General features: G+C 43.7%; 2 protein-coding genes and 1 pseudogene across 2 annotated transcripts in view; 1 reads left to right on the forward strand and 2 right to left on the reverse strand.

Moving 5' to 3' along the window:
- Nucleotides 1-357: 357 nt before the first annotated feature.
- LOC139570066 (protein shisa-6-like) lies at nucleotides 358-8164 on the reverse strand (annotated as a pseudogene).
- A 13-nt stretch (nucleotides 8165-8177) lies between these two features.
- The window catches only part of LOC139570065 (neurotrypsin-like), a 21720-nt gene continuing 8632 nt past the window's right edge, over nucleotides 8178-21265 (forward strand). Inside the window, exons 1-2 of the mRNA XM_071391549.1 lie at nucleotides 8178-8660; nucleotides 10304-10346. Of these exons, the coding sequence (XP_071247650.1) occupies nucleotides 8589-8660; nucleotides 10304-10346 (115 nt within the window). The 5' untranslated portion in view covers nucleotides 8178-8588. The remainder of the gene's footprint in view (nucleotides 8661-10303; nucleotides 10347-21265) is intronic.
- Nucleotides 12226-16362, reverse strand: LOC139570064 (E3 ubiquitin-protein ligase TRIM21-like). The gene has a single exon (XM_071391548.1). It carries the CDS (start codon nucleotides 16072-16074, stop codon nucleotides 14416-14418), a length of 1659 nt encoding a protein of 552 aa, XP_071247649.1. The 5' UTR covers nucleotides 16075-16362; the 3' UTR covers nucleotides 12226-14415.

The following is a 21265-nucleotide window of genomic DNA, read 5'->3' on the forward strand; positions in this document are numbered from 1 at the left end:
TTATAAGTGCAATTTAAATTGCACCTGTATGGTGCAATTTATTAATTAAGGCTACTACTTATGAATAGTAATATTTCTAGCAAAGAATATATTAAAATTGGGACTGTCAAACGATTAAAATGTAATTGAGTTAGTTACAGGATTTGCTACGATTAATCGCAAAATCTGAAATTAAGATTTTGTTCATATAAAAACATTACACTAATATTGACATATTGATTTTGTCTAAAGTAACGGTTAGCAAAATCAGATCAATTGAAAAAGCACACTTTCTTTAACCTCAATGTCAACTTGTTTTTACATGGCGTTGTTTTCTGTCACAATCGTTAGAATGATTGGACCAAGGCGCAGCGTGCGTAGAGTTCCACATGTTTATTTCAATTAAACTCCCAGAAAACAATAAAGAAACAAACAAACGAAACGTGAAGAAATGGAGTGCTCACAGGCACTACACAAAAACAAGATCCCACAAACAGGTGGGAAAAGGCTGCCTAAATATGATCCCCAATCAGAGACAACGATAGACAGCTGCCTCTGATTGGAAACCATACCAGGCCAACATAGAAAACGAAAAACTAGAATGCCCACCCTAATCACACCCTGACCTAACAAAATAGAGAAATAAAAAGGCTCTCTAACAGGGGTGTCAAACTCATTCCACGGAGGGCCTAGTGTCTGCAGGTTTTTGGTTTTTCCTTTCAATAAAGCCCTAGACAACCAGGTGTGGGGAGTTCCTAACTAATTAGTGATGTTAATTCATCACTCAAGTACAAGGGAGGAGCGAAAACCCGCAGACACTCGGGCCCCCGTGGAATGAGTTTGACACCTGTGCTCTCTAAGGTCAGGGCGTGACAGTTTTCAGTGTGTTTTCAGTGTCGCTGGCTGACTTCTTTATGGAACAGTAGGCCTGCAGTATGGGTTGTTGCCTGGCCTGAGAAGAAAAACGGAGCAAAAACACGAGTTAATCTTCAGAAATAAACATGAGTTAATCGGCCAAAATTAAGACAAAATGCCATGCAGATACAGTTGAAGTCGGAAGTTTACATACACCATAGCCAAATACATTTAACCAAATTTTTACACAATTCCTGACATTTAATCTTAGTAAAAATTATCTGTCTTGGGTCAGTTAGGCTCACCACTTTATTTTAAGAATGTGAAATGTCAGAATAATAGTAGAGAGAATTATTTATTTATTCGGCTTGCAAGCCTCCCCCTTTTTCCTCCAAAAATAACTAGGGTCATTATGGCCAAATAGTTATATTTTTGTCATTGTAAATTGTCCGGTGGCGATTTTTAGGAATTGTTCAGCAGTCTAATGGCTTGGGGGTAGAAGCTGTTGAGGAGCCTTTTGGTCCTAGACTTGGCGCTCCGGTCCAGCTTTCCATGTGGTAGCAGACAAAACAGTCTATAACTTGGGTGACTGGAGTCTCTGACAATTTTATGGACTTTCCTCTGACACCGCCTATTATATAGGTCCTGGATGGCAGGAAGCTTGGCCCCAGTGATGTACTGGGCCGTTCGCACTACCCTCTGTAGCGCCTTACAGTCAGATGCCGAGCAGTTGCCACACCAGGCAGTGATGCAACCGGTCAGGATGCTCTCGATGGTGCAGCTGTAGAACCTTTTGAGGATCTGGGGGCCCATGCCAAATACACTGCTCAAAAAAATAAAGGGAACACTTAAACAACACAATGTAACTCCAAGTCAATCACACTTCTGTGAAATCAAACTGTCCACTTAGGAAGCAACACTGATTGACAATAAATTTCACATGCTGTTGTGCAAATGGAATAGACAAAAGGTGGAAATTATAGGCAATTAGCAAGACACCCCCAAAAAAGGAGTGATTCTGCAGGTGGTGACCACAGACAACTTCTCAGTTCCTATGCTTCCTGGCTGATGTTTTGGTCACTTTTGAATGCTGGCGGTGCTCTCACTCTAGTGGTAGCATGAGACGGAGTCTACAACCCACACAAGTGGCTCAGGTAGTGCAGTTCATCCAGGATGGCACATCAATGCGAGCTGTGGCAAAAAGGTTTGCTGTGTCTGTCAGCGTAGTGTCCAGAGCATGGAGGCGCTACCAGGAGACAGGCCAGTACATCAGGAGACGTGGAGGAGGCCGTAGGAGGGCAACAACCCAGCAGCAGGACCGCTACCTCCGCCTTTGTGCAAGGAGGTGCACTGCCAGAGCCCTGCAAAATGACCTCCAGCAGGCCACAAATGTGCATGTGTCAGCATATGGTCTCACAAGGGGTCTGTGTTGTTTAAGTTACATTGTGTTGTTTAAGTGTTCCCTTTATTTTTTTGAGCAGTGTATTTTCAGTCTCTCCCAAGCCCGTTGAGGAGTTGCAGCAATGAGACAAGATCGTAAATACCAACTGATATCACGAAATTGGGGGTAAAATTTCATAAAAAAAAAAAATAGAGATAAAATATGAATGCATCATTAAAGTTACACTATCAGAAGTATTACATTTTTCTTGAAAAAAAGATTAAAGTTTAGATTGAATAAGCTTCCCTGTTCTTGAAAGGAAATTTGCCTTGAAAATATTAGAACCATAAATCAATTATCAAGTTTAGATGAATAGGAACAGACAAAACATTGTCCTGTAAAACAGTTGAAAAACAACATTGAACGTAGTGACATCTGTCTATGTGATGTGAAAAGTAAAATGTAGGTTCATATCGGATTAGAATTTGGCAAACTTATGTGTGCAGGTTTCTGGCTTTCGTTTCAAAATGATTTCCATGTTCTCAACAGACAGGTCATAAAAGTTTCTAATAGTCTGGGTAGTCAAGTGGTGCAGGGGTCAAAGGCGCTGCATCTCAGTTCTAGATGTATCACTACAGTACCTGGTTTGAATCCAGGCTGCATCACATCTGGCTGTGATTGGGAGTCCCACAGGGAGGTGCACAATTGGCCCAGCATCGTCCAGGCTGGGGTGGGCCGTCATTGTAAATAAGAATTTGTTCTTAACTGACTTGCCTGGTTAAATATAAAATTCTAAACCAGCAAGGGTCATGCAACTGAAATGTGTTCAAATCTATTAACAGGAAATAGAGACATTGCTGCATCTTCAAACATGGACTAAATGGTTTGTGTAACCAAGTCACTGTTGTGTTTCTGAAGACAGAGCTGTGGAATGCAACAAACATGACAAAATCACATTCAAAGATATGCAATAAAATGTGGGAATTCAATAACTTGTAAGTCCAAAGTGCCAGGTTCAAGGAAACAGCAATTCATGACAGGTTTGCATTTTAGCAGACACTCTTATCAAGTACAACTTTAGGGGTGAAGCAATTAGGGTTAAGTGCCTTGTTCAAGGGCACATAGACAGATTTTTGTTTTTTCGGTTCGGGATTTGAACCAGCGACCTTTCGGTTACTGGCCCAATGCTCTTAACCACTAGGCTACCTAAAGAAGTTAGGCAGTGACATCATAGGTGGGTGTGGTCAACAGGCCGATTTAACCATATGCACCGTTTCAACACAAAGAGATCCTTTGCACATTTACATATTTGTCGAGCATTGTGTGTGACATCAACGGGAGAAGAGTATGATTTCATGTGGACACCGCGCATGGATTTTATGTTGTTGTTGGCATCACCTAAAGCAAAACTTGTTAGCTTCTTGTTGAGAAAAGGTCAAGGTTATTCCACAAGACAGGAACTTCTTCAGGCTGCAAGCCCGACATCGGGATCAATATGACAACAGCCTGTCCAAGTGCAGGGCGCGAAATTCAAAATCTATTTTTGTAAAATATTTAACTTTCACACATTAACAAGTCCAATACAGCATTTGAAAGATAAACATCTTGTCAATCCAGCCAACATGTCCGATTTTTTAAATGTTTTACAGAGAAAACACCACATATATTTATGTTAGCTCACCACCAAATAAAAAAGAGGACAGACATTTTTCACAGCACAAGTAGGATGAAGTAGCATGCACAAGCCAACCTAACTAACCTAAAACCAACCTAAATAACCTAGAAAAAACTACCTCAGATGACAGTCCTATAACATGTTACACAATAAATCTATGTTTTGTTCAGAAAAAATGCATATTTTAGCTATAAATCAGTTTTACATTACTGCTACCATCATAGCTACAGTAAGAAATCGCACGGGAGTAGCCAGAGAAAATACAGACACCAACGTCAACTACCTTATTACACATCAGAAAACATTTCAGAGAAATATATGGTGGATAGCTAATGAAAGAGAAAGATCTTGTGAATACAGACAATATTTCAGATTCTTTAAATGTTTTACAGCGAAAACACCACATATATTCATGTTAGCTCACCACCAAATACAAAAAGAGAGACAGATATTTTTCACAGCACCGGTAGCATGCAGCTAGCATGCAGCTAGCATGCAAAGCCAACCTAACTAACCTAGAACTAACCTAAATAACCTAGAAAAAACTCCCTCAGATGACAGTCCTATAACATGTTACACAATAAATCTATGTTTTGTTCGAAAAAGTTGAATATTTTAGCTATAAATCAGTTTTACATTACTGCTACCATCTTAGCCACCATCATAGCTACAGTCAGAAATCGCACGGCAGTAGCCAGAGAAAACAGACACCAACGTCAACTTCTAATTTCACATCAGAAAAGATTTCAGAAAAATATATGGTGGATAGCTAATGAAAGAGAAAGATCTTGTGAATACAGACAATATTTCCGATTTCTGAAGTGTTTTACAGCGAAAACACAATATATCGTTATATTAGCTTACTACAATAGCTAACACACAGCAGCATTGATTCTAGTCAAACGCTAGCGATAGCACAGTTCGACAGATATATGAAAAAGCATCCCAAATTGGGTCCTTATCTTTGTTGATTTTCCATCAGAATGTTCTCCAAAGGGTCCTTTGTTCAGAACCGTGTTCATTTGGACCTAGAACGAACGATGTCCCTGTTGAATTAGCATGGCACACTGGCCATGCCGTGCTAACCTCTCCGTCTTGACAAAATTCTTGCGTCGCATCACGTCTAAAGTCCAGAATAAATTTCAATAATATAATTAAAGTATATTGAAAAAACATACTTTAGGATGAGATTGTGACATGTATCAAAGAAAATCGAAGCTGGAGGTCATATTCACCTATAACGAGTGTTTTCCAGGAGCGCAGTCCAGTTCCTACTTCGCGCCCAGAAAAAAAAATTAAGTGCGCACTTATCACTCAAAGATGTTCTTTTCAGTCCCTGACAGAGATAATCAAGTCATTCTTTCTCTCACTTCCGCATGACAACCAGGGGAAGATGTGTGACGTGTTTCTACAGTCCTAAGTGCCAAGGCCTTTTATAGAGAGTATCTTGAAGAGAGACATAGCTTCTTGGAAATGTCACTTTTTACAGAAAATGGGCTGTAAAAAGAGTTATGTTTCACTTAGAGAAATAATTAAACCTGTTTTAGAAACTAGAAGGTGTTTTATATCCAAAGGTAATAATAATATGCATATTGAACGAGCAAGAATTGAGTACGAGGCCGTTTGAAATGGCCACCTCTTTCCACTGCTGATACTTACTGCTGATTTTTGAGCCATAAGAGGTTTTAATCAAGTAAGACATAAGACAACAAGGAACATATAACATGGACAAACATAGGCCTATATGGGACATAGAGGAGGAGTTGTCTGGTCAAGGTCTTCTGTAAAAGTCCGTTCAAAATGGGGGAGAATCATAACCTCCCATTCACAGTACTAAAATCCACTGGTTTCATTTCAGAGCCGAGTATGGTATAGAAAACCAGCCAGGCTGACATGTTCCCCTGCTAATATGCACATAAACAGGAGCATCGAGCTGATGCCAAGAAATCGATCCGAAGACTCAGCTTTCTGTAGAGCCAGTGACGAGGCATAATGTTAGAAAGAAAACCGACAGTAAAAGGTTGTCACATAGTTGAAATCGGAAATCATCAGAAGAGTTCATCTCGCTGTGTAAGGGAGTCAATCGTCATTAGAACAACAAGCATACAAACGTTAATATAGTCTATGACATTAGACTATCCTGTGTAGGCTATCAATAAACAGCCACCCAGGCAGCTACTGGCTTTCAGAGGGGGTGAGATAGAGACATGCAACATTGTCATAAGAGCGCAAGCTACAAACCAAAGATCATGTAGCCTATAAAACAATGGCAAGTGTGGGTGTTCTAAAGCTAAGATGACGATAATAGGAGTTTATCATCAAGGGTTGTACAGCGCCTAGATCAGGACTGGGGTCAATTCCAATGGTTACAATTCTAACTCTGCAGCAGTTTATGGGACAGTTCTCAACCCTCAAGGTGCAGTGGTGGTGTTTTATGTTATTAGGATCTCTGTCCGTCCTGTTTTGGACTACTCTTCCAAGAGACCTTGTGTTTCTGTTCAGTAGAATGGATGTGAGAGAGGTTTAGGTTTAACCCAGAGGCTCTGGCTCCAATCCCAGTACCACCCCACACACTCCCCATTCTCAAACCGTCTCATCGAAACGAGCCAATCCCCACGCTAAAACCGTTGGTATGGAAACGGACCAGTAAAGCTCCAAATCTCTCATTTTTAACATCCACTTACTGGCACACAGGCACGCACACACACACGCACACACGCACGCACGCACGCACGCACGCACGCACGCACGCACGCACACACACACACACACACACACACACACACACACACACACACACACAAAAGAACCAAATAATTCTATATACAACACTATATATACAAAAGTATGTGGACACCACTCCTCTTTCTGTTTAACTGTCATTGTTCTGTATATCTTATTTTGTATTATCATTTTTTTTTTTACCTATAACTCTGTCTGTCTGCTCTTTTATGTTTATATAAGAATTGTATGCTTGTCTTTACTACAAGGTACCTATACACCATTCTTGTGTGTGTTCAATAAAACAAATTTGAGCAAGGCTACTGATCACATACTGTATGTTTGGTTCAGCTCTGTGAAGTCTTCAGCGTCAAGCGTTCTCATGGTCCTGTAGCTAGGTCCGGGCTGGTAGGCCCGAATCCACTAATTTGAAGGGATGTCAACATACTTTTGGCCTTGATCCCGAGTGGCGCTGCATCTCAGTGCAAGAGGGGTCACTGCAGTTCTTGGTTCGAATCCAGGCTGCATCACATCTGGCCGTGATTGGGAGTCCCATAGGGCAGTGCACAATTGGCCCACCGTTGTCCGGGTTTGGCCGGGGTAGGCTGTCATTGTAAATAAGAATTTGTTCTTAACTGACTTGCCTAGTTAAATAAATAAAAACATGTGTAACTCTGATGTAACATGAAAGACCAAATAAAATGTATTTTAGTTCAGTGATTTAAATAAACAGGAATATCAAAGTATATTCATAAAAACATTGAAATAATACATTTTCAAAAAAATCCACTTTAAAAATAAAATAATGTGCAGACCCCCTGCCGTACCTCTGTAGACCCCTAGGTGCCCGCGGACCCTTGATTTAGTCACCTTAATTTTGGCCATCCTACAAAGGTAAAAACTCCAATAGCTTTTGAACTGATTATGATAGAGACATGAGGTTTGGACCATTGGTTTTCTTAGAGGATTATTTACACAATTAACCAATGGTCAAAATATGCTTTTGTAATTGGACATCCTATTAATTCATTGATTAATTCTACGAATATATATTCTCTATGGCATATGATATTGATATTCATTTCCGGAGGGAGCTCTGTGGCTTCATCATAGGCAACTTTAGCCGAAACTCCCACCACAAAAAAAAAAAATTACGCCAGAATTGTAAAAAGTGATGTGCACCGCAGTGTTCGTCTGGTCCATACTCGGGTCAAAAGGCTGTCCTGATGGTAGTCTAGTCTTCCTTTGAACTGACAGCAGTACCGGTAGTAATAGACCTCACAGCAGTAGGGGTGAGATGTGTTGAGACACTCGAACTCTTTTTCATATTGTCCGCTCACGTCATGTAGTAACCAAGGCACGTATGGTGTCGTAGCCCAGTTTCGTCTCGTGGTCCTCGGTCGAGTGTTGTCCTGCGGCGAAGCGGTGGGAATCGCCGCGACGACGTTGGCTTCAATCGCCTTGTGCTTCACCTTCTTGCCTCCCGTGGCGGCGCAGAGAACGCTCAGGGGGTCCAGGTATATGAGAAGCAGCAATACGCGCCGTATCCCCATGGTGTGGTTAACTTGTCAGTTTGAGAGTTGCCACATGTGGTGTGGCAATTAGATCAGGATCAGCTCACGGAACAAATAGATCTCAACCGAAAGTGGTACTAGTCGCCTTCTCCACTCAAGGCGCGGAGGTGGTGTGGGTGTGTGTTTCTGTTCACTCGAAGGGGTGTGTATTTTATTCCGACACCTCACATCATCAGAGAGAGAGAAGAGAAACGGAGAGTTTTGGGTTGAAACGGGAGATGTTTCTGTCGTATCATTCATAAAACCAGGTTACCAGGCCTACACCTTCGCGCGCTCTCTTGGCATCCTCTGTCGAGTCCGTGCGCGGTGGTGAATAGCGATCCACCTCGCGGTCAGTTTGTGACAGAGATGGGAGAGGTGTGCCATTTCTTTACCAGGCGGTGACACTGACACAGCGGCCAGGATGGATCCAAACACCCGGAAAATGATGCTTCTGATCGGTCTCAACTGCCTCTGGCTCCAAGTGCTTTCAGAGGTAAGCTACTACGACCAGTAGCCAATTTAGTGGCCCCTATGTGCTATAATTGCGTTCCTTTTCAAGGTGAGACCTTTTTTCTCACACTTCCATATCCCGTACGTAGACTATGTTTACTCTTTCGGATATATTGGAAAAAGTCTATCTTGCAAAACATATTTGATCTAAATTAAATTAACCTTGAGAAATACGGTCAAATAAAACAACAGTGCCCCTTTTCTTTTTGAAGGTGCGCCTCATATTTTCTCCACCGACATAACGGTCATTAGGCTAGGTGCTATAGGCTACGTTTTATAATGGTTGGAATCACATACTTCATTATAATGGAACATTATGTACGTTTTGTTGCGTTTTTCATGATCATTTCATTCAACAATACTTCGTTTTAGCCTATAGGTACCACAAGGGGGTAGAGAGAGACTAATTGTGCTGGACGAAGCAGTTTGAATGTAGGTGCACGCATTCCTTAGATAGCCTTTATTATTAGTCAGGCATTAATAATATACATTATTGTTCTGCGTCAGTGTTTGCACACAAGAGTCTGTTTTATGTCTTTGTCTAATTGAGCGGATAAAGCGAGTTGTGCGCGCACGCACGCACGCACACGCACACACACACACACACACACACACACACACACACACACACACACACACACCACTCGGGAACGGTTCCCTCATGGCGGGGTGTCATAGGAACCAGCCCCTGCCTGTTTTCCCCTGGTGGTGCGTGGATGTACAGTTGCACCACGCGCTGTTTCCCGTTGTCGCAGCAATTCAATCACCCCCATGCCCAGCATGCCCAGTACACTGATTCATTCTAAGTGGTATGTTAGTGTGAAAATTGGAACAGATCGAGCCTCTCTCTGTCCAGATGTGTTGGTTTGGTCTCAGCTGTCCTGTGGTAACATCTGATTTGCTGCTGTAACAGTATGATAACTGTGAGATTGATATGAGTGGAGATATCAACAGCATGTTAGCTTTTCATCAGAAACCCCTGTTCACTGTGTAATATGATTAGGCAGTGCAATAGCATAGGGAGGTGACACTCGTGTGTGTGTGTGTGTGTGTGTGCCTGTGTGCGTGCCTGTGTGTGTGCCTGTGCTTGCATTCTAACTCCCTTGAGTGGAAATGAACTGTCGAAGTCAAGGTGAAGAGGATGAAATGTTTATAGATGTTATCTGAGTCGTCTTTTATCCACTTTCCTCTCCTCTTCTTGTCTCTCCTCTCTGACCTGGTTTCTGTGACTATGAGAGACTGTACCACACAGCATTCTGTCAGATACTATCTGAAACGGTCTAATACTGGCTTCTTCATGACGCAGGTCTCTGTATTCTGCATGCCTGTGTGTCTGAAATGTTTGTACGTGTGACAGGAAGGAATTTAACCTGCATCGTCTGCACATCACAAGACAAGCCCACTGAGCTAAAGCCTCTTAGACAAGGTCATTCATCATGCGAGCGGGTTTCAACAAACCACTTTGGTTACTTTTGTCTTTTATTGGTGGTAAACCCAATTTTCCCTCTGAGGGTCAATATAGTATTTATTTGTTCTGTAACAGATATGATGTGAAATGTTGACAGTAGGTTGTGTTATCTGACGTTGTGTGAATCTGAAACTATGTCTGTGTTCCTCTCCTCTCAGGTGATAGCTGATGACAGTTATTTAAACGAGGTGCAAAACGCAGGTAGGCTAACAATCCCTTCTTTTCTCTTCTTCCTATTCTCCCCTCTCCCCTCTCCTATTCCCCTCCCCTCTCCCCCCCCCCCTCTCCTATTCCCTTCCCCTCTCCCCTCTCCCCTCTCCTATTCCCCTCCCCTCTCCCCTCTCCCCTCTCCTATTCCCCTCCCCTCTCCCCTCTCCCCTCTCCTATTCCCTTCCCCTCTCCCCCTCCCCTCTCCTATTCCCCTCCCCCTCCCCCTTTCCCTCTCCTATTCCCATCCCCTCTCCTATTCCCCCCCTCTCCTATTCCCCTCCCTTCCCTCTCCTATTCCCCTACCTTCCCTCTCCTATTCCCCTCCCCCTCATATTCCCCTCCCCCTCATATTCCCCTCCCCCCATCTCCTATTCCCCTCCCCCCCTATTCCCCCCTCTCTTATTCCCCCTCGCTCTCCTTTCCCCCCTCTCTTCCCTCTCCTATTCCCCTCCCCCCTACTATTCCCCTCCCCCTCCTATTCCCCTACCCCATCTCCTATTCCCCGTTCTCTCTCCTATTCCTCTTTCCCTCTCCTATTCCCCTCCCCCTTTCCCTCTCCTATTCCCTTTCCTATTTCCTCCCCTTTCTTCTCTCCTATTTCCTCCCCCTTTCCCCTCTCCTATTTCCTCCCCCTTTCCACTCTCCTATTCCCTTTCCTATTTCCTCCCCCTTTCCCCTCTCCTATTCCCTCCCCCTTTCCTCTCTCCTATTTCCTCCCCCCTTTCCCCTCTCCTATTCCCTCCCCCTTTCCCTCTCCCCATTTCTTTGTGTTCCATAAAATGTCCCACCCCTTCTACCCCTACTCATATTGTCTCCATTCCTACTCACTCATGTCCTTCTAGACTCTTTTCCCCCTCCTCCCGTTTACTCCATCCATCTCTATTTCCTCTTTCTCTCTGTGGCTGGTGGTTGTGATGGGGGTGGGGTTCTCTCTCTCACTGCAAAGACCAGCTGATTCATCATTTCTGGTCTCACTCCAAGTGTCAAAATCCACAAAGCACACATACTGTATGCACACACACAAGCAGCCAAATCCCTACAGTGCTAATGATTCATTGAGACCTTTTGATGTCACCGCATCAAGGAAAATAAACCCCTCCCACTGTCCTCTGGCCAATCAGACAGAAGAGTCTTTAAAAAAAGGCTATTTAAAAAAACAACTAACAATTGTTTATTTACAACACACAACAAATCACACTCAACCAACCTCAAAACACACCGCATGTAAACACACAACATTTTTCTCCCTCATCCTGGTCTAAATAATTTTGTTAAATCATAAAGGCACATTTCTCTCTCTCGCTCTCTCTCTCTATATATAAAAAGACAGCAGAGTCTCTAACTGGGCAGGGGATGGTTCTGATTGGGTGAAATGTGCGTTAGGATTTGTCTGGGATATGATGATGCAAAAGGCCCTCCTTGGTTTAATTAGCGTACAGCACATCAGTATGCTTTACTATTGTGTGTGTAGCTGATGGTGTAGACATGAGTGTCTCGCGTGTGTGTGTGCACCGCATGCATGTGTGTTAGAGCACAGACACACACCAACCCCCCATATGGTCTCAACTCTCTGTGTGTTAGAGCACAGACACACACCAACCCCCCATGTGGTCTCAACTCTCTGTGTGTGTTTGTGAACCGTGTCAAATGCTCATTGAGAATGTGAAATGGATTATGGGAGCTGAGAGAATGGTGATGGTTCCCATAGCGATGGAGGAGAGTGTGGTTGTCGTAGCAACGCCGTATTGTCGTCCTAGCGATCGGTGTTGGTATGTGTGTCTGCATGCGGTGATTGGAGCTTTGAGTTTACAAACTGATTCATGATGCAATGGTCAATTATTATTCCAATTAAATTCAAATAGGCATTATGGAATCTTGACAAAATAGAAACATTTATTAGGCCTACAGAATATAATACAATTCTCTTATCAATGCTACAGGGAGAGATGGAGATGGAGGGATACAGGAAAGAAGAGGAGTCAGTTACAAGCAGAGGGACTGGAGGATAAGAGATGGTGTGTACAGCAGGCTAGAGAGTAGAAGTTTCTAGTCATTTAGCAGACGCTCTTATCCAGAGCAACTAAGGTTAATAAGTGCCTTGCTCAAGGGCACGTCGATTCACACGTTTTTCACCTAGTCCAATGGGGCTATCATAGTACCGTCATAATTATCACAGGGATTGAAGTACGGGTAAAGTTTCTCAGTGAAGGTGTAGCCAGTAAAATAGTAGATATAAGACCTGGCCTCCACATTTATAGTTATATAGTAATATTTCAACCCAGTACATCCCCATTTATCTATAGACTATATACAGTTGAAGTCGGAAGTTTACATACACTTAGGTTGGAGTCATAAAACTCGTTTTTCAACCACTCCACTAATTTCTTGTTAACAAACTATAGTTTTGGCAAGTTGGTTAGGACATCTACTTTGTGCATGACACAAGTAATGTTTCCAACAATTGTTTACAGACAGATTATTTCACTTATAATTCACTGTATCACAATTCCAGTGGGTCAGAAGTTTACATACACTAAGTTGACTGTGACTTTAAACAGCTCGGAAAATTCCAGAAAATTATGTCATGGCTTTAGAAGCTTCTGATAGGCTAACTGACATCATTTGAGTCAATTGGAGGTGTACCTGTGGATGTATTTCAAGGCCTACCTTCAAACTTTGTGCCTCTTTGCTTGGCATCATGGGGAAATCAAAAGAAATCAGCCAAGACCTCAGAAAAAAAATTGTAGACCTCCACAAGTCTGCTTCATCCTTGGGAGAAATTTCCAAATGCCTGAAGGTACCACGTTCATCTGTACAAACAATAGTATGCAAGTATAAACACCATGGGACCATGCAGCCGTCATACTGCTCAGGAAGGAGACGCATTCTGTCTCCTAGAGATGAACGTACTTTTGTGCGAAAAGTGCAAATCAATCCCAGAACAACAGTAAAGGACCTTGTGAAGATGCTGGAGGAAACAGGTACAAAAGTATCTACATCCACAGTAAAACGAGTCCTATATCAACATAACCTGAAAGGCTGCTCAGCAAGGAAGAAGCCACTGCTCCAAAACCGCCATAAAAAAGCCAGACTACGGTTTGCTACTACACATGGGGACAAAGATCGTACTTTTTGGAGAAATGTCCTCTGGTCTGATGAAACAAAAATAAAACTGTTTGGCCATAATGACCATAGTTATGTTTGGAGGAAAAAGGGGGAGGCTTGCAAGCCGAAGAACACCATACCAACCGTGAAGCACGGGGGTGGCAGCATCATATTGTGGGGGTGCTTTGCTGCAGAAGGGACTGGTGCACTAAACAAAATAGATGGCATCATGAGGATGGACAATTATGTGGATATATTGAAGCAATATCTCAAGAGATCAGTCAGAAAGTTAAAGCTTGGTCGCAAATGGGTCTTCCAAATGGACAATGACCCCAAGCATACTTCCAAAGTTGTGGCAAAATGGCTTAAGGACAACAAGGTCAAGGTATTGGAGTGGCCATCACAAAGCCCTGACCTCAATCCTATAGAACATTTGTGGGCAGAACTGAAAAAGTGTGTGCGAGCAAGGAGGCCTACAAACCTGACTCAGTTACACCAGCTCTGTCAGGAGGAATGGGCCAAAATTCACCCAACTTATTGTGGGAAGCTTGTGGAAGGCTACCAGAAACGTTTGACCCAAGTTAAACAATTTAAAGGCAATGCTACCAAATACTAATTGAGTGTATGTAAACTTCTGACCCACTGGGAATGTGATGAAAGAAATAAAAGCTGAAATAAATAATTCTCTCTACTATTATTCTGACATTTCACATTCTTAAAAAAAAGTGGTGATCCTAACTGACTTAAGACAGAGAATTTTTACTTGGATTAAATGTCAGGAATTGTGGAAAAACGGAGTTTAAATGTATTTGGCTAAGGTGTATGTAAACTTCCAACTTCAACTGTACATAACACCATATTACTTCGGATGTTATTTCTTCTCATCATTGCGCCATAGGATTACATGTCCATACTAATTACAGATAAAATCATGTGCCAAAGTACAACATTTCATTCAGTCTGTGTGATTGACAGGACAGATGACAAATGGGGCTAAGTTTGGACCGAGTTCATTATCACAGGTGTTGAAGTATGGATAGAGTTTCTCAGTGAAGGCGCAGCCAATGAAAGAGTAGATATGAGCCCTGGCCTCCACATTGTAGAAGGAGACACGACCCCCCTCATAATCCACAAACACCCCCACTTTCTGGGGCTTCTCTCTCAGGGAGAGAGGGACAGGGGGAGAGGTGTAGGCCTCATAGATATCCTCACCCCTCATATACACAGTCCAGAGGCCATCGACAGGGCTCATATTTATGTCATCCTTCCTGTTGATGGACTCCCTGGCCACTCCTAAAAGCCACTCAGCTTTTCCATTCACCTGCACCTCATAGTAGAATCTCCCCGAGGAGAAACTCTCTTTTCCCAGGACAGAGAGGTGATTCAAAAACCTCTCTGGGTTATAGAATTTATTTGCGTTGTCAGGGAGTTTCTGCCGTGTGCCTCCATATCTCACTTGTTTCCGGTCCCTAGACAAGATGAGGAATGGATGTGCTGTATCAGGGTCCAGGGTCACATCCGCTGACCACTGCTGAATTGTCTTCAGCTCAACATCACACAACCTCTTCACCTCTCTCTCTAGTTCTTCCTGAAGTGTCTGCTCCAGCTCAGACACAGCTCTCCTCAGTCCCCCCAAACACATATCACTGTGAACACTGACCTCAGACCAGTCCTTTGTGTGTTTCGGGGTACACAGGGATGGGAAGGTCTGGAGGAGGAGGAGGTGGTCCTCAGTGTGTGAGTACTGCTCCAGCTCAGTGCTTTTCCTCTGTAGCTCAGTCATTTCCTGCTCCAGCTCTTTAATGAGCCCATCAGCACGATTCTCTGCTGCTTTCTGCTTCTCCTCAACCACTTCCGTGAAATCAGCCTGGCTTCTCTGAATGGAATACACCAGAGCAGTGAAGACCTGCAGGCCGTCCGCTATTTCTCTCTCTGCGTCTCTCTTGTTGAGCTCTACTGAATGTTTGACCTCCTGAACCTTCTGCATTCGCTCCTGGGTCATCTGCCGTATCTGTCGCTCCGTCTTCCCCAGCTGAACCTTCCTCTCTCCACACTCTTCTTCTAGAGGGACGGTGTGGTGATTCTTGTGGTCTGTCTCAATGCAGAACTGACACACACACGTCTGGTCGGTCCTACAGAACAGCTCCAGCAGTCTGTCATGCTTCTTACACATCCTGTCTTCCAGGTTCTCCACGGGGTCTATTAGCTTGTGCCTTTTCAGGCCGGTGACTCTCTGATGAGGCTGCAGGTGAGTCTCACAGAAAGAGGTCAGACACTCCAGGCAGGACTTCAGGGCCTTGAGCCTTGTCCCAGTGCAGACGTCACAGGACACTTCTCCAGCCTCGGCAGGGGACTCGTCTGTGTCTCTGATTCTGATCATCTTAAAATGCTCTACAATATCTCTGAATGCTGTGTTGGTTTTTAGCTCTGGTCTTTGGTGGAATATTTGTTTACACATTGGACACTGGCACAGGTCAGTTATATCCCAGTATCCACTGATACAGACCTTGCAGAAGTTGTGTCCACATGGAGTAGAGACAGGCTCAGTGAACACATCCAGACAGATAGAGCACTGGAACTGCTCTTCAGACAGGAGACGGCTAGAGGACGCCATTTCAGGAACACAATAACAGAGCAAACACAAGTCCTAGACTGAGTCAGCATTTAGACCGTAAACTGGTGGGGGTTTTTCTCACTCTCACAGTGACCTCGGTATCCTGAATGGTAGCTGCGGTTCAGCTGTCAAGGTTTTTCCATCTCCCTCTGTCTCTATTTCTCTTACACACCTAAAAATCTTGTATTTTCCTTTAATTTCTCTACAAAGGTAGACTCTTAAGCTGCAATGTTAACTTTCTGAGGAACAGGATAATGGTTGTTTCTGTGCGCAGTTTCCTCATCTATATTTAACTTTCACTTCAGCAAAGCGTCATCACTCAACTCTTTCCTTATTTGCTCTTTGCATATCTTTGCTCTTAAAGGGACAGCGTTGATATTGCATATGCCTGTCTGAAGTCTCTGCTGAGGGTTTTCCTCACATACTCTTTTCATGTTCTAGCATTCTGGGGGCCCTAAGTGACATTTTGTTGGGGGCGGGGCAAACTCGTGGCAAATTTTACAGTGGAAAGAAACATTTCCAGTTTAAGTTGATTTCCTGCAATTCTACACATTTTCCCATGGGCGTAGAGAAAACTGCAATTGTATAACACATTTCATAAAATTTGAGTCATTTAGCTCTTTAGTCCGGACATCTTTAGTCCAGGGCTCTTTAGTCCAGAGCTCTTTAGTCCGGGGCTCTTTAGTCCAGAGCTCTTTAGTCCAGAGCTCTTTAGTCCGGGGCTCTTTAGTCCAGAGCTCTTTAGTCCAGAGCTCTTTAGTCCGGGGCTCTTTAGTCCGGGGCTCTTTAGTCCGGGGCTCTTTAGTCCGGGGCTCTTTAGTCCAGAGCTCTTTAGTCCGGAGCTTTTTAGTCCGGGGCTCTTTAGTCCGGAGCTCTTTAGTCCGGAGCTCTTTAGTCCGGGGCTCTTTAGTCCGGGGCTCTTTAGTCCGGGGCTCTTTAGTCCGGGGCTCTTTAGTCCGGAGCTCTTTAGTCCGGGGCTCTTTAGTCCGGAGCTCTTTAGTCCGGAGCTCTTTAGTCCAGAGCTCTTTAGTCCAGAGCTCTTTAGTCCAGAGCTCTTTAGTCCGGAGCTCTTTAGTCCGGGGCTCTTTAGTCCAGAGCTCTTTAGTCCAGAGCTTTTTAGTCCGGGGCTAGGCTGCTTTTCCTTTGACTCCCCTCGCTCTTTCTCTCTTCCTCTCTCTTCCTCTTTCACTCTTCCTCTTTCTTCCTCTTTCTGTCGCTTCCTCTCCCTCTTTTGCTCTCTTCATCTTCCTCTATCTTCCTCTTCCAGATTGGAATGAGGTATGAGGGGTACAGCCTCCGGGAAAGACTGTCAGTGTGTTTGGCATGGTTAGATGATGTTCAAGGAAAGCCAAGCTGTGTTTTTGTGAGAGATAACTATTGCAGCTCCTCTCTCTGTCCTGGCCATTAATCACAGGGTGTGTGTGTGTCAGCCTGCATGTGTGTGTGTCTGGCAGAGTGTGTGCTGCATGAACTCTGTAGTCAGATTCAGCTCAGTGACAATAGAGTCTGATTCTGCTACTCTATGGAACGTCTGCTACATCTCTCTCTCTCTCTCCCTGCCTCTCTCTCTGCCCCTCTTTCTCTCTCGCTCTCTACCCCCCTCTTTCTCTCTCTCTCAATTCAATCCAAGGGCGTTATTTACATGGGAAACACAACTTAACATTGCCAAAGCAAGTGTAATAGATAATAAACAAAAGTGAAATAAACAGTAAAAATGAACAGTAAACATTACACTCACAGAGTCTCAAAACAGTAAAGACATTTCAAATGTCATATTATGTCTATATATACAGTGTTGTAACGATGTACAAATGGTTAAAGTACAAAAGGGAAAATAAATAAACAAATATAGGTTGTATTTACAATGGTGTTTGTTCTTCACTGGTTAACCTTTTCTTGTGGCAACAGGTCACGAATCTTGCTGCTGTGATGGAACACTGTGGTATTTGACCCAGTAGATATGGGAGTTTATCAAAATTGGGTTTGTTTTCGAATTCTTTGTGGATCTGTGTATTCTGATGGAAATATGTGTCTCTAATATTGTCATACATTTGGCAGGAGGTTAGGAGGTGAAGCTCAGTTTACACCTCATTTTGTGGGCAGTGTGCACATAGCCTGTCTTCTCTTGAGAGCCAGGTCTGCCTACGGCGGCCTTTCTCAATAGCAAGGCTATGCTCACTGAGTCTATACATAGTCAAAGCTTTCCTTAAGTTTGGGTCAGTCACAGTGGTCAGGTATTCTGCCACTGTGTACTCCCTGTTTAGGGCCAAATAGCATTCTAGTTCTGTTTTTTTGTTAATTTTTTCCAATGTGACAAGTAATTATCTTTTAGTTTTCTCATGATTTGGTTGGGTCTAATTGTGTTGCTGTCTTGGGGTTCTGTGTAGGTGATGGCTTTGTTATGGAAGGTTTGGGAGTCACTTCCTTTATTTAGGTGGTTGTAGAATTGAACACTTATTTTCTGGATTTTTTTAGCGGGTATCGGCCTAATTCTGCTTTGCATGCGTTATTTGTTTTTTTACGTTGTACACTGTGAATTCTGCATGTAGAATTCTGCATACAGAGTCTCAATTTGGTATTTGTCCTATTTTGTGAGTTCTTAGTTGGTGAGCGGACCTCAGACCTCACAACCATAAAGGGCAATGGGTTCTATTAATGATTCAAGTATTTTTATCCAGATCTTAATTGGTATGTCAAATTTTATGTTCCTTTTGATGGCGTTGAAGGCCCTTTTTGCTTTGTCTCTCAGCTCGTTCACAGCTTTGTGGAAGTTACCTGTGTCGCTGATGTTTAGGCCGAGGTATGTATCGTTTTTTGTGTGCTCTAGGGCAACGATGTCTAGATGGAATTTGTATTTGTGGTTCTGGCAACTGGACCTTTTTGGAACACCATTATTTTTGTCTTACTAAGATTTACTGTCAGGGCCCAGGTCTGACAGAATCTGTACAGAAGATCTAGGTGCTGCTGTGCCCTACTTGGTTGGTGACAGAAGTACCAGATCATCAGCAAACAGACATTTTACTTCAGATTCTAGTAGGGTGAGGCCGGGTGCTGCAGACTGTTCTAGTGCCCACACCAATTCATTGATATATATGTTGAAGAGGGTGGGGCTCAAGCTGTATCCCTGTCTCCCCCCACAGCCCTGTGGAAAGAAATGTGTGTGTTTTCTGCCAATTTTAACCACGGACTTGTTGTTTGTGTACATGGATTTTATAATGTCGTATGTTTTCCCCCAACACTGTTTTCCATCATTTTGCCTAGCAGACCCTGATGCCAAATTGAGTCAAAAGCTTTTCTGAAATCAACAAAGCATGAGAAGACTGTGCCTTTGTTTTGGTTTGTTTGTTTGTCAATTAGGGTGTGCAGGGTGAATACGTGGTCTGTCGTACGGTAATTTGGTAAAAAGGCAATTTGACATTTGCTCAGTACATTGTTTTCACTGAAGAAATGCACCTGTCTGTTGTTAATGACAATGCAGAGGATTTTCCCACGGTTGCTGTTGACGCATATCCCACGGTAGTTATTGGGGTCAAATCTGTCTCCACTTTTGTGGATTTGGGTGATCAGGCCTTGGCTCCAAATATTGGGGAAGATGCCAGAGCTGAGGATGATGTTAAGGAGTTTAAATATTGCTGATTGAAATGTGTGTGTGTGTGTGTGGGGGGGGGGGGGGGGGGGGTTGTATTTTGAGTGTGCAAAGCTGTCATCAAGGCAAAGGGTGAATACTTTGAAGAATCTAAAATCTAAAATATATTTTTATTTGTTTAACACTTTTTTGGTTGTTTCATGATTCCATATGTGTTATTTCATAGTTCTGATGTCTTCACTATTATTCTACAATGTGGATAGGTTTTTCTGTGTTTCGGTATTGTTTTAGTGATTCACCATAGTGAAGGCTCAGGTTTTCTGGGTCTCTGTTTTTGGTTGGATAGGATTCTCAATTTCTTTCAAAGGTTTTTGCATTCTTCATCAAGCCATTTCTCATTGTTGTTAATTTTCTTCGGTTGTTTACTTGACATTTTTAGATTTGATAGGGAAGCTGAGAGGTCAAATATACTGTTGAAGATTTCTACTGCCAGGTTTACACCTTCACTATTACAGTGTTATGTTTTGTTCAGGAAGTTGTCAAAAAGGCTTGAATTTGTTGTTTTTTGGTAGGTTTCTACACTGCTTTACTTCCATCAATAGCATTTCTTAATATTATTCAGTTCCTTTGGCTTTGATGCCTCATTGAGTATTGGTCTATTCAAAGTACACTGTGATTTTGCTGAGTTGAGGTCTCTCTTTCTTGGCCTCTCTCTCTCTCTGACTCTCTCTCTCCCTGCCTCTCTCTCTCGGCCTCTCTCTCTCTCTCCCTGCCTCTCTCTCTTGGCCCCTCTGTCTCTCTTTCTCTGCCTCTCTCTCTTTCTCTGCCTCTCTCGCTCTCTCTCTCCCTCTCTCGGGCCTCTCTCTTTCTCGGCCTCTCTCAGCCTATCCCTCGCTCTGTCTCGCTCTCTCTCTTTCTCTCTTTCTCTCTCGCTCTGCCTCTCTCACGGGCCTCTCTCTCTCCGGCCTCTCTCTCTCTCGGGCCTCTGCCTCTCTCTCGGCCTGACTCGCTCTCACTCTCTCTTTCTGCCTTGCTCTCTCTCTCTCTCTCTCTCTCTCTGCCTCTCTCTCTCTCTGCCTCTCTTTCTCTCTCTCAGCCTCTCTCTCGGGCCTACCTCTCTCTTTCTCTTTCTCTGCCTCTCTTTCTCGGCCTCTCTCTGTCTCGCTCTCTCTCTCTCTGCCTCTCTCTCTCAGCCCCTCTGTCTCTCTCTGCCTCTCTCTTTCTCTGCCTCGTTCTCTCTCAGGCCTGACTCTGCCTCTCTCTTGCTCTCGCTCTCTCTCTGCCTCGCTCTTGCTCTCTCTCTGCCTCTCTCTCTCCCTGCCTCTCTCTCTCGGCCTCTCTCTCTCTCCCTGCCTCTCTCTCTCGGCCCCTCTGTCTCTCTTTCTCTGCCTCTCTCTCTTTCTCTGCCTCTCTTGCTCTCTCTCTCCCTCTCTCGGGCCTCTCTCTTTCTCGGCCTCTCTCAGCCTATCCCTCGCTCTGTCTCGCTCTCTCTCTTTCTCTCTTTCTCTCTCGCTCTGCCTCTCTCACGGGCCTCTCTCTCTCTGGCCTCTCTCTCTCTCGGGCCTCTGCCTCTCTCTCGGCCTGACTCGCTCTCACTCTCTCTCT

The sequence above is a fragment of the Salvelinus alpinus genome, chromosome 3, assembly GCF_045679555.1.
Source record: "Salvelinus alpinus chromosome 3, SLU_Salpinus.1, whole genome shotgun sequence".
Classification (NCBI taxonomy): domain Eukaryota; kingdom Metazoa; phylum Chordata; class Actinopteri; order Salmoniformes; family Salmonidae; genus Salvelinus; species Salvelinus alpinus.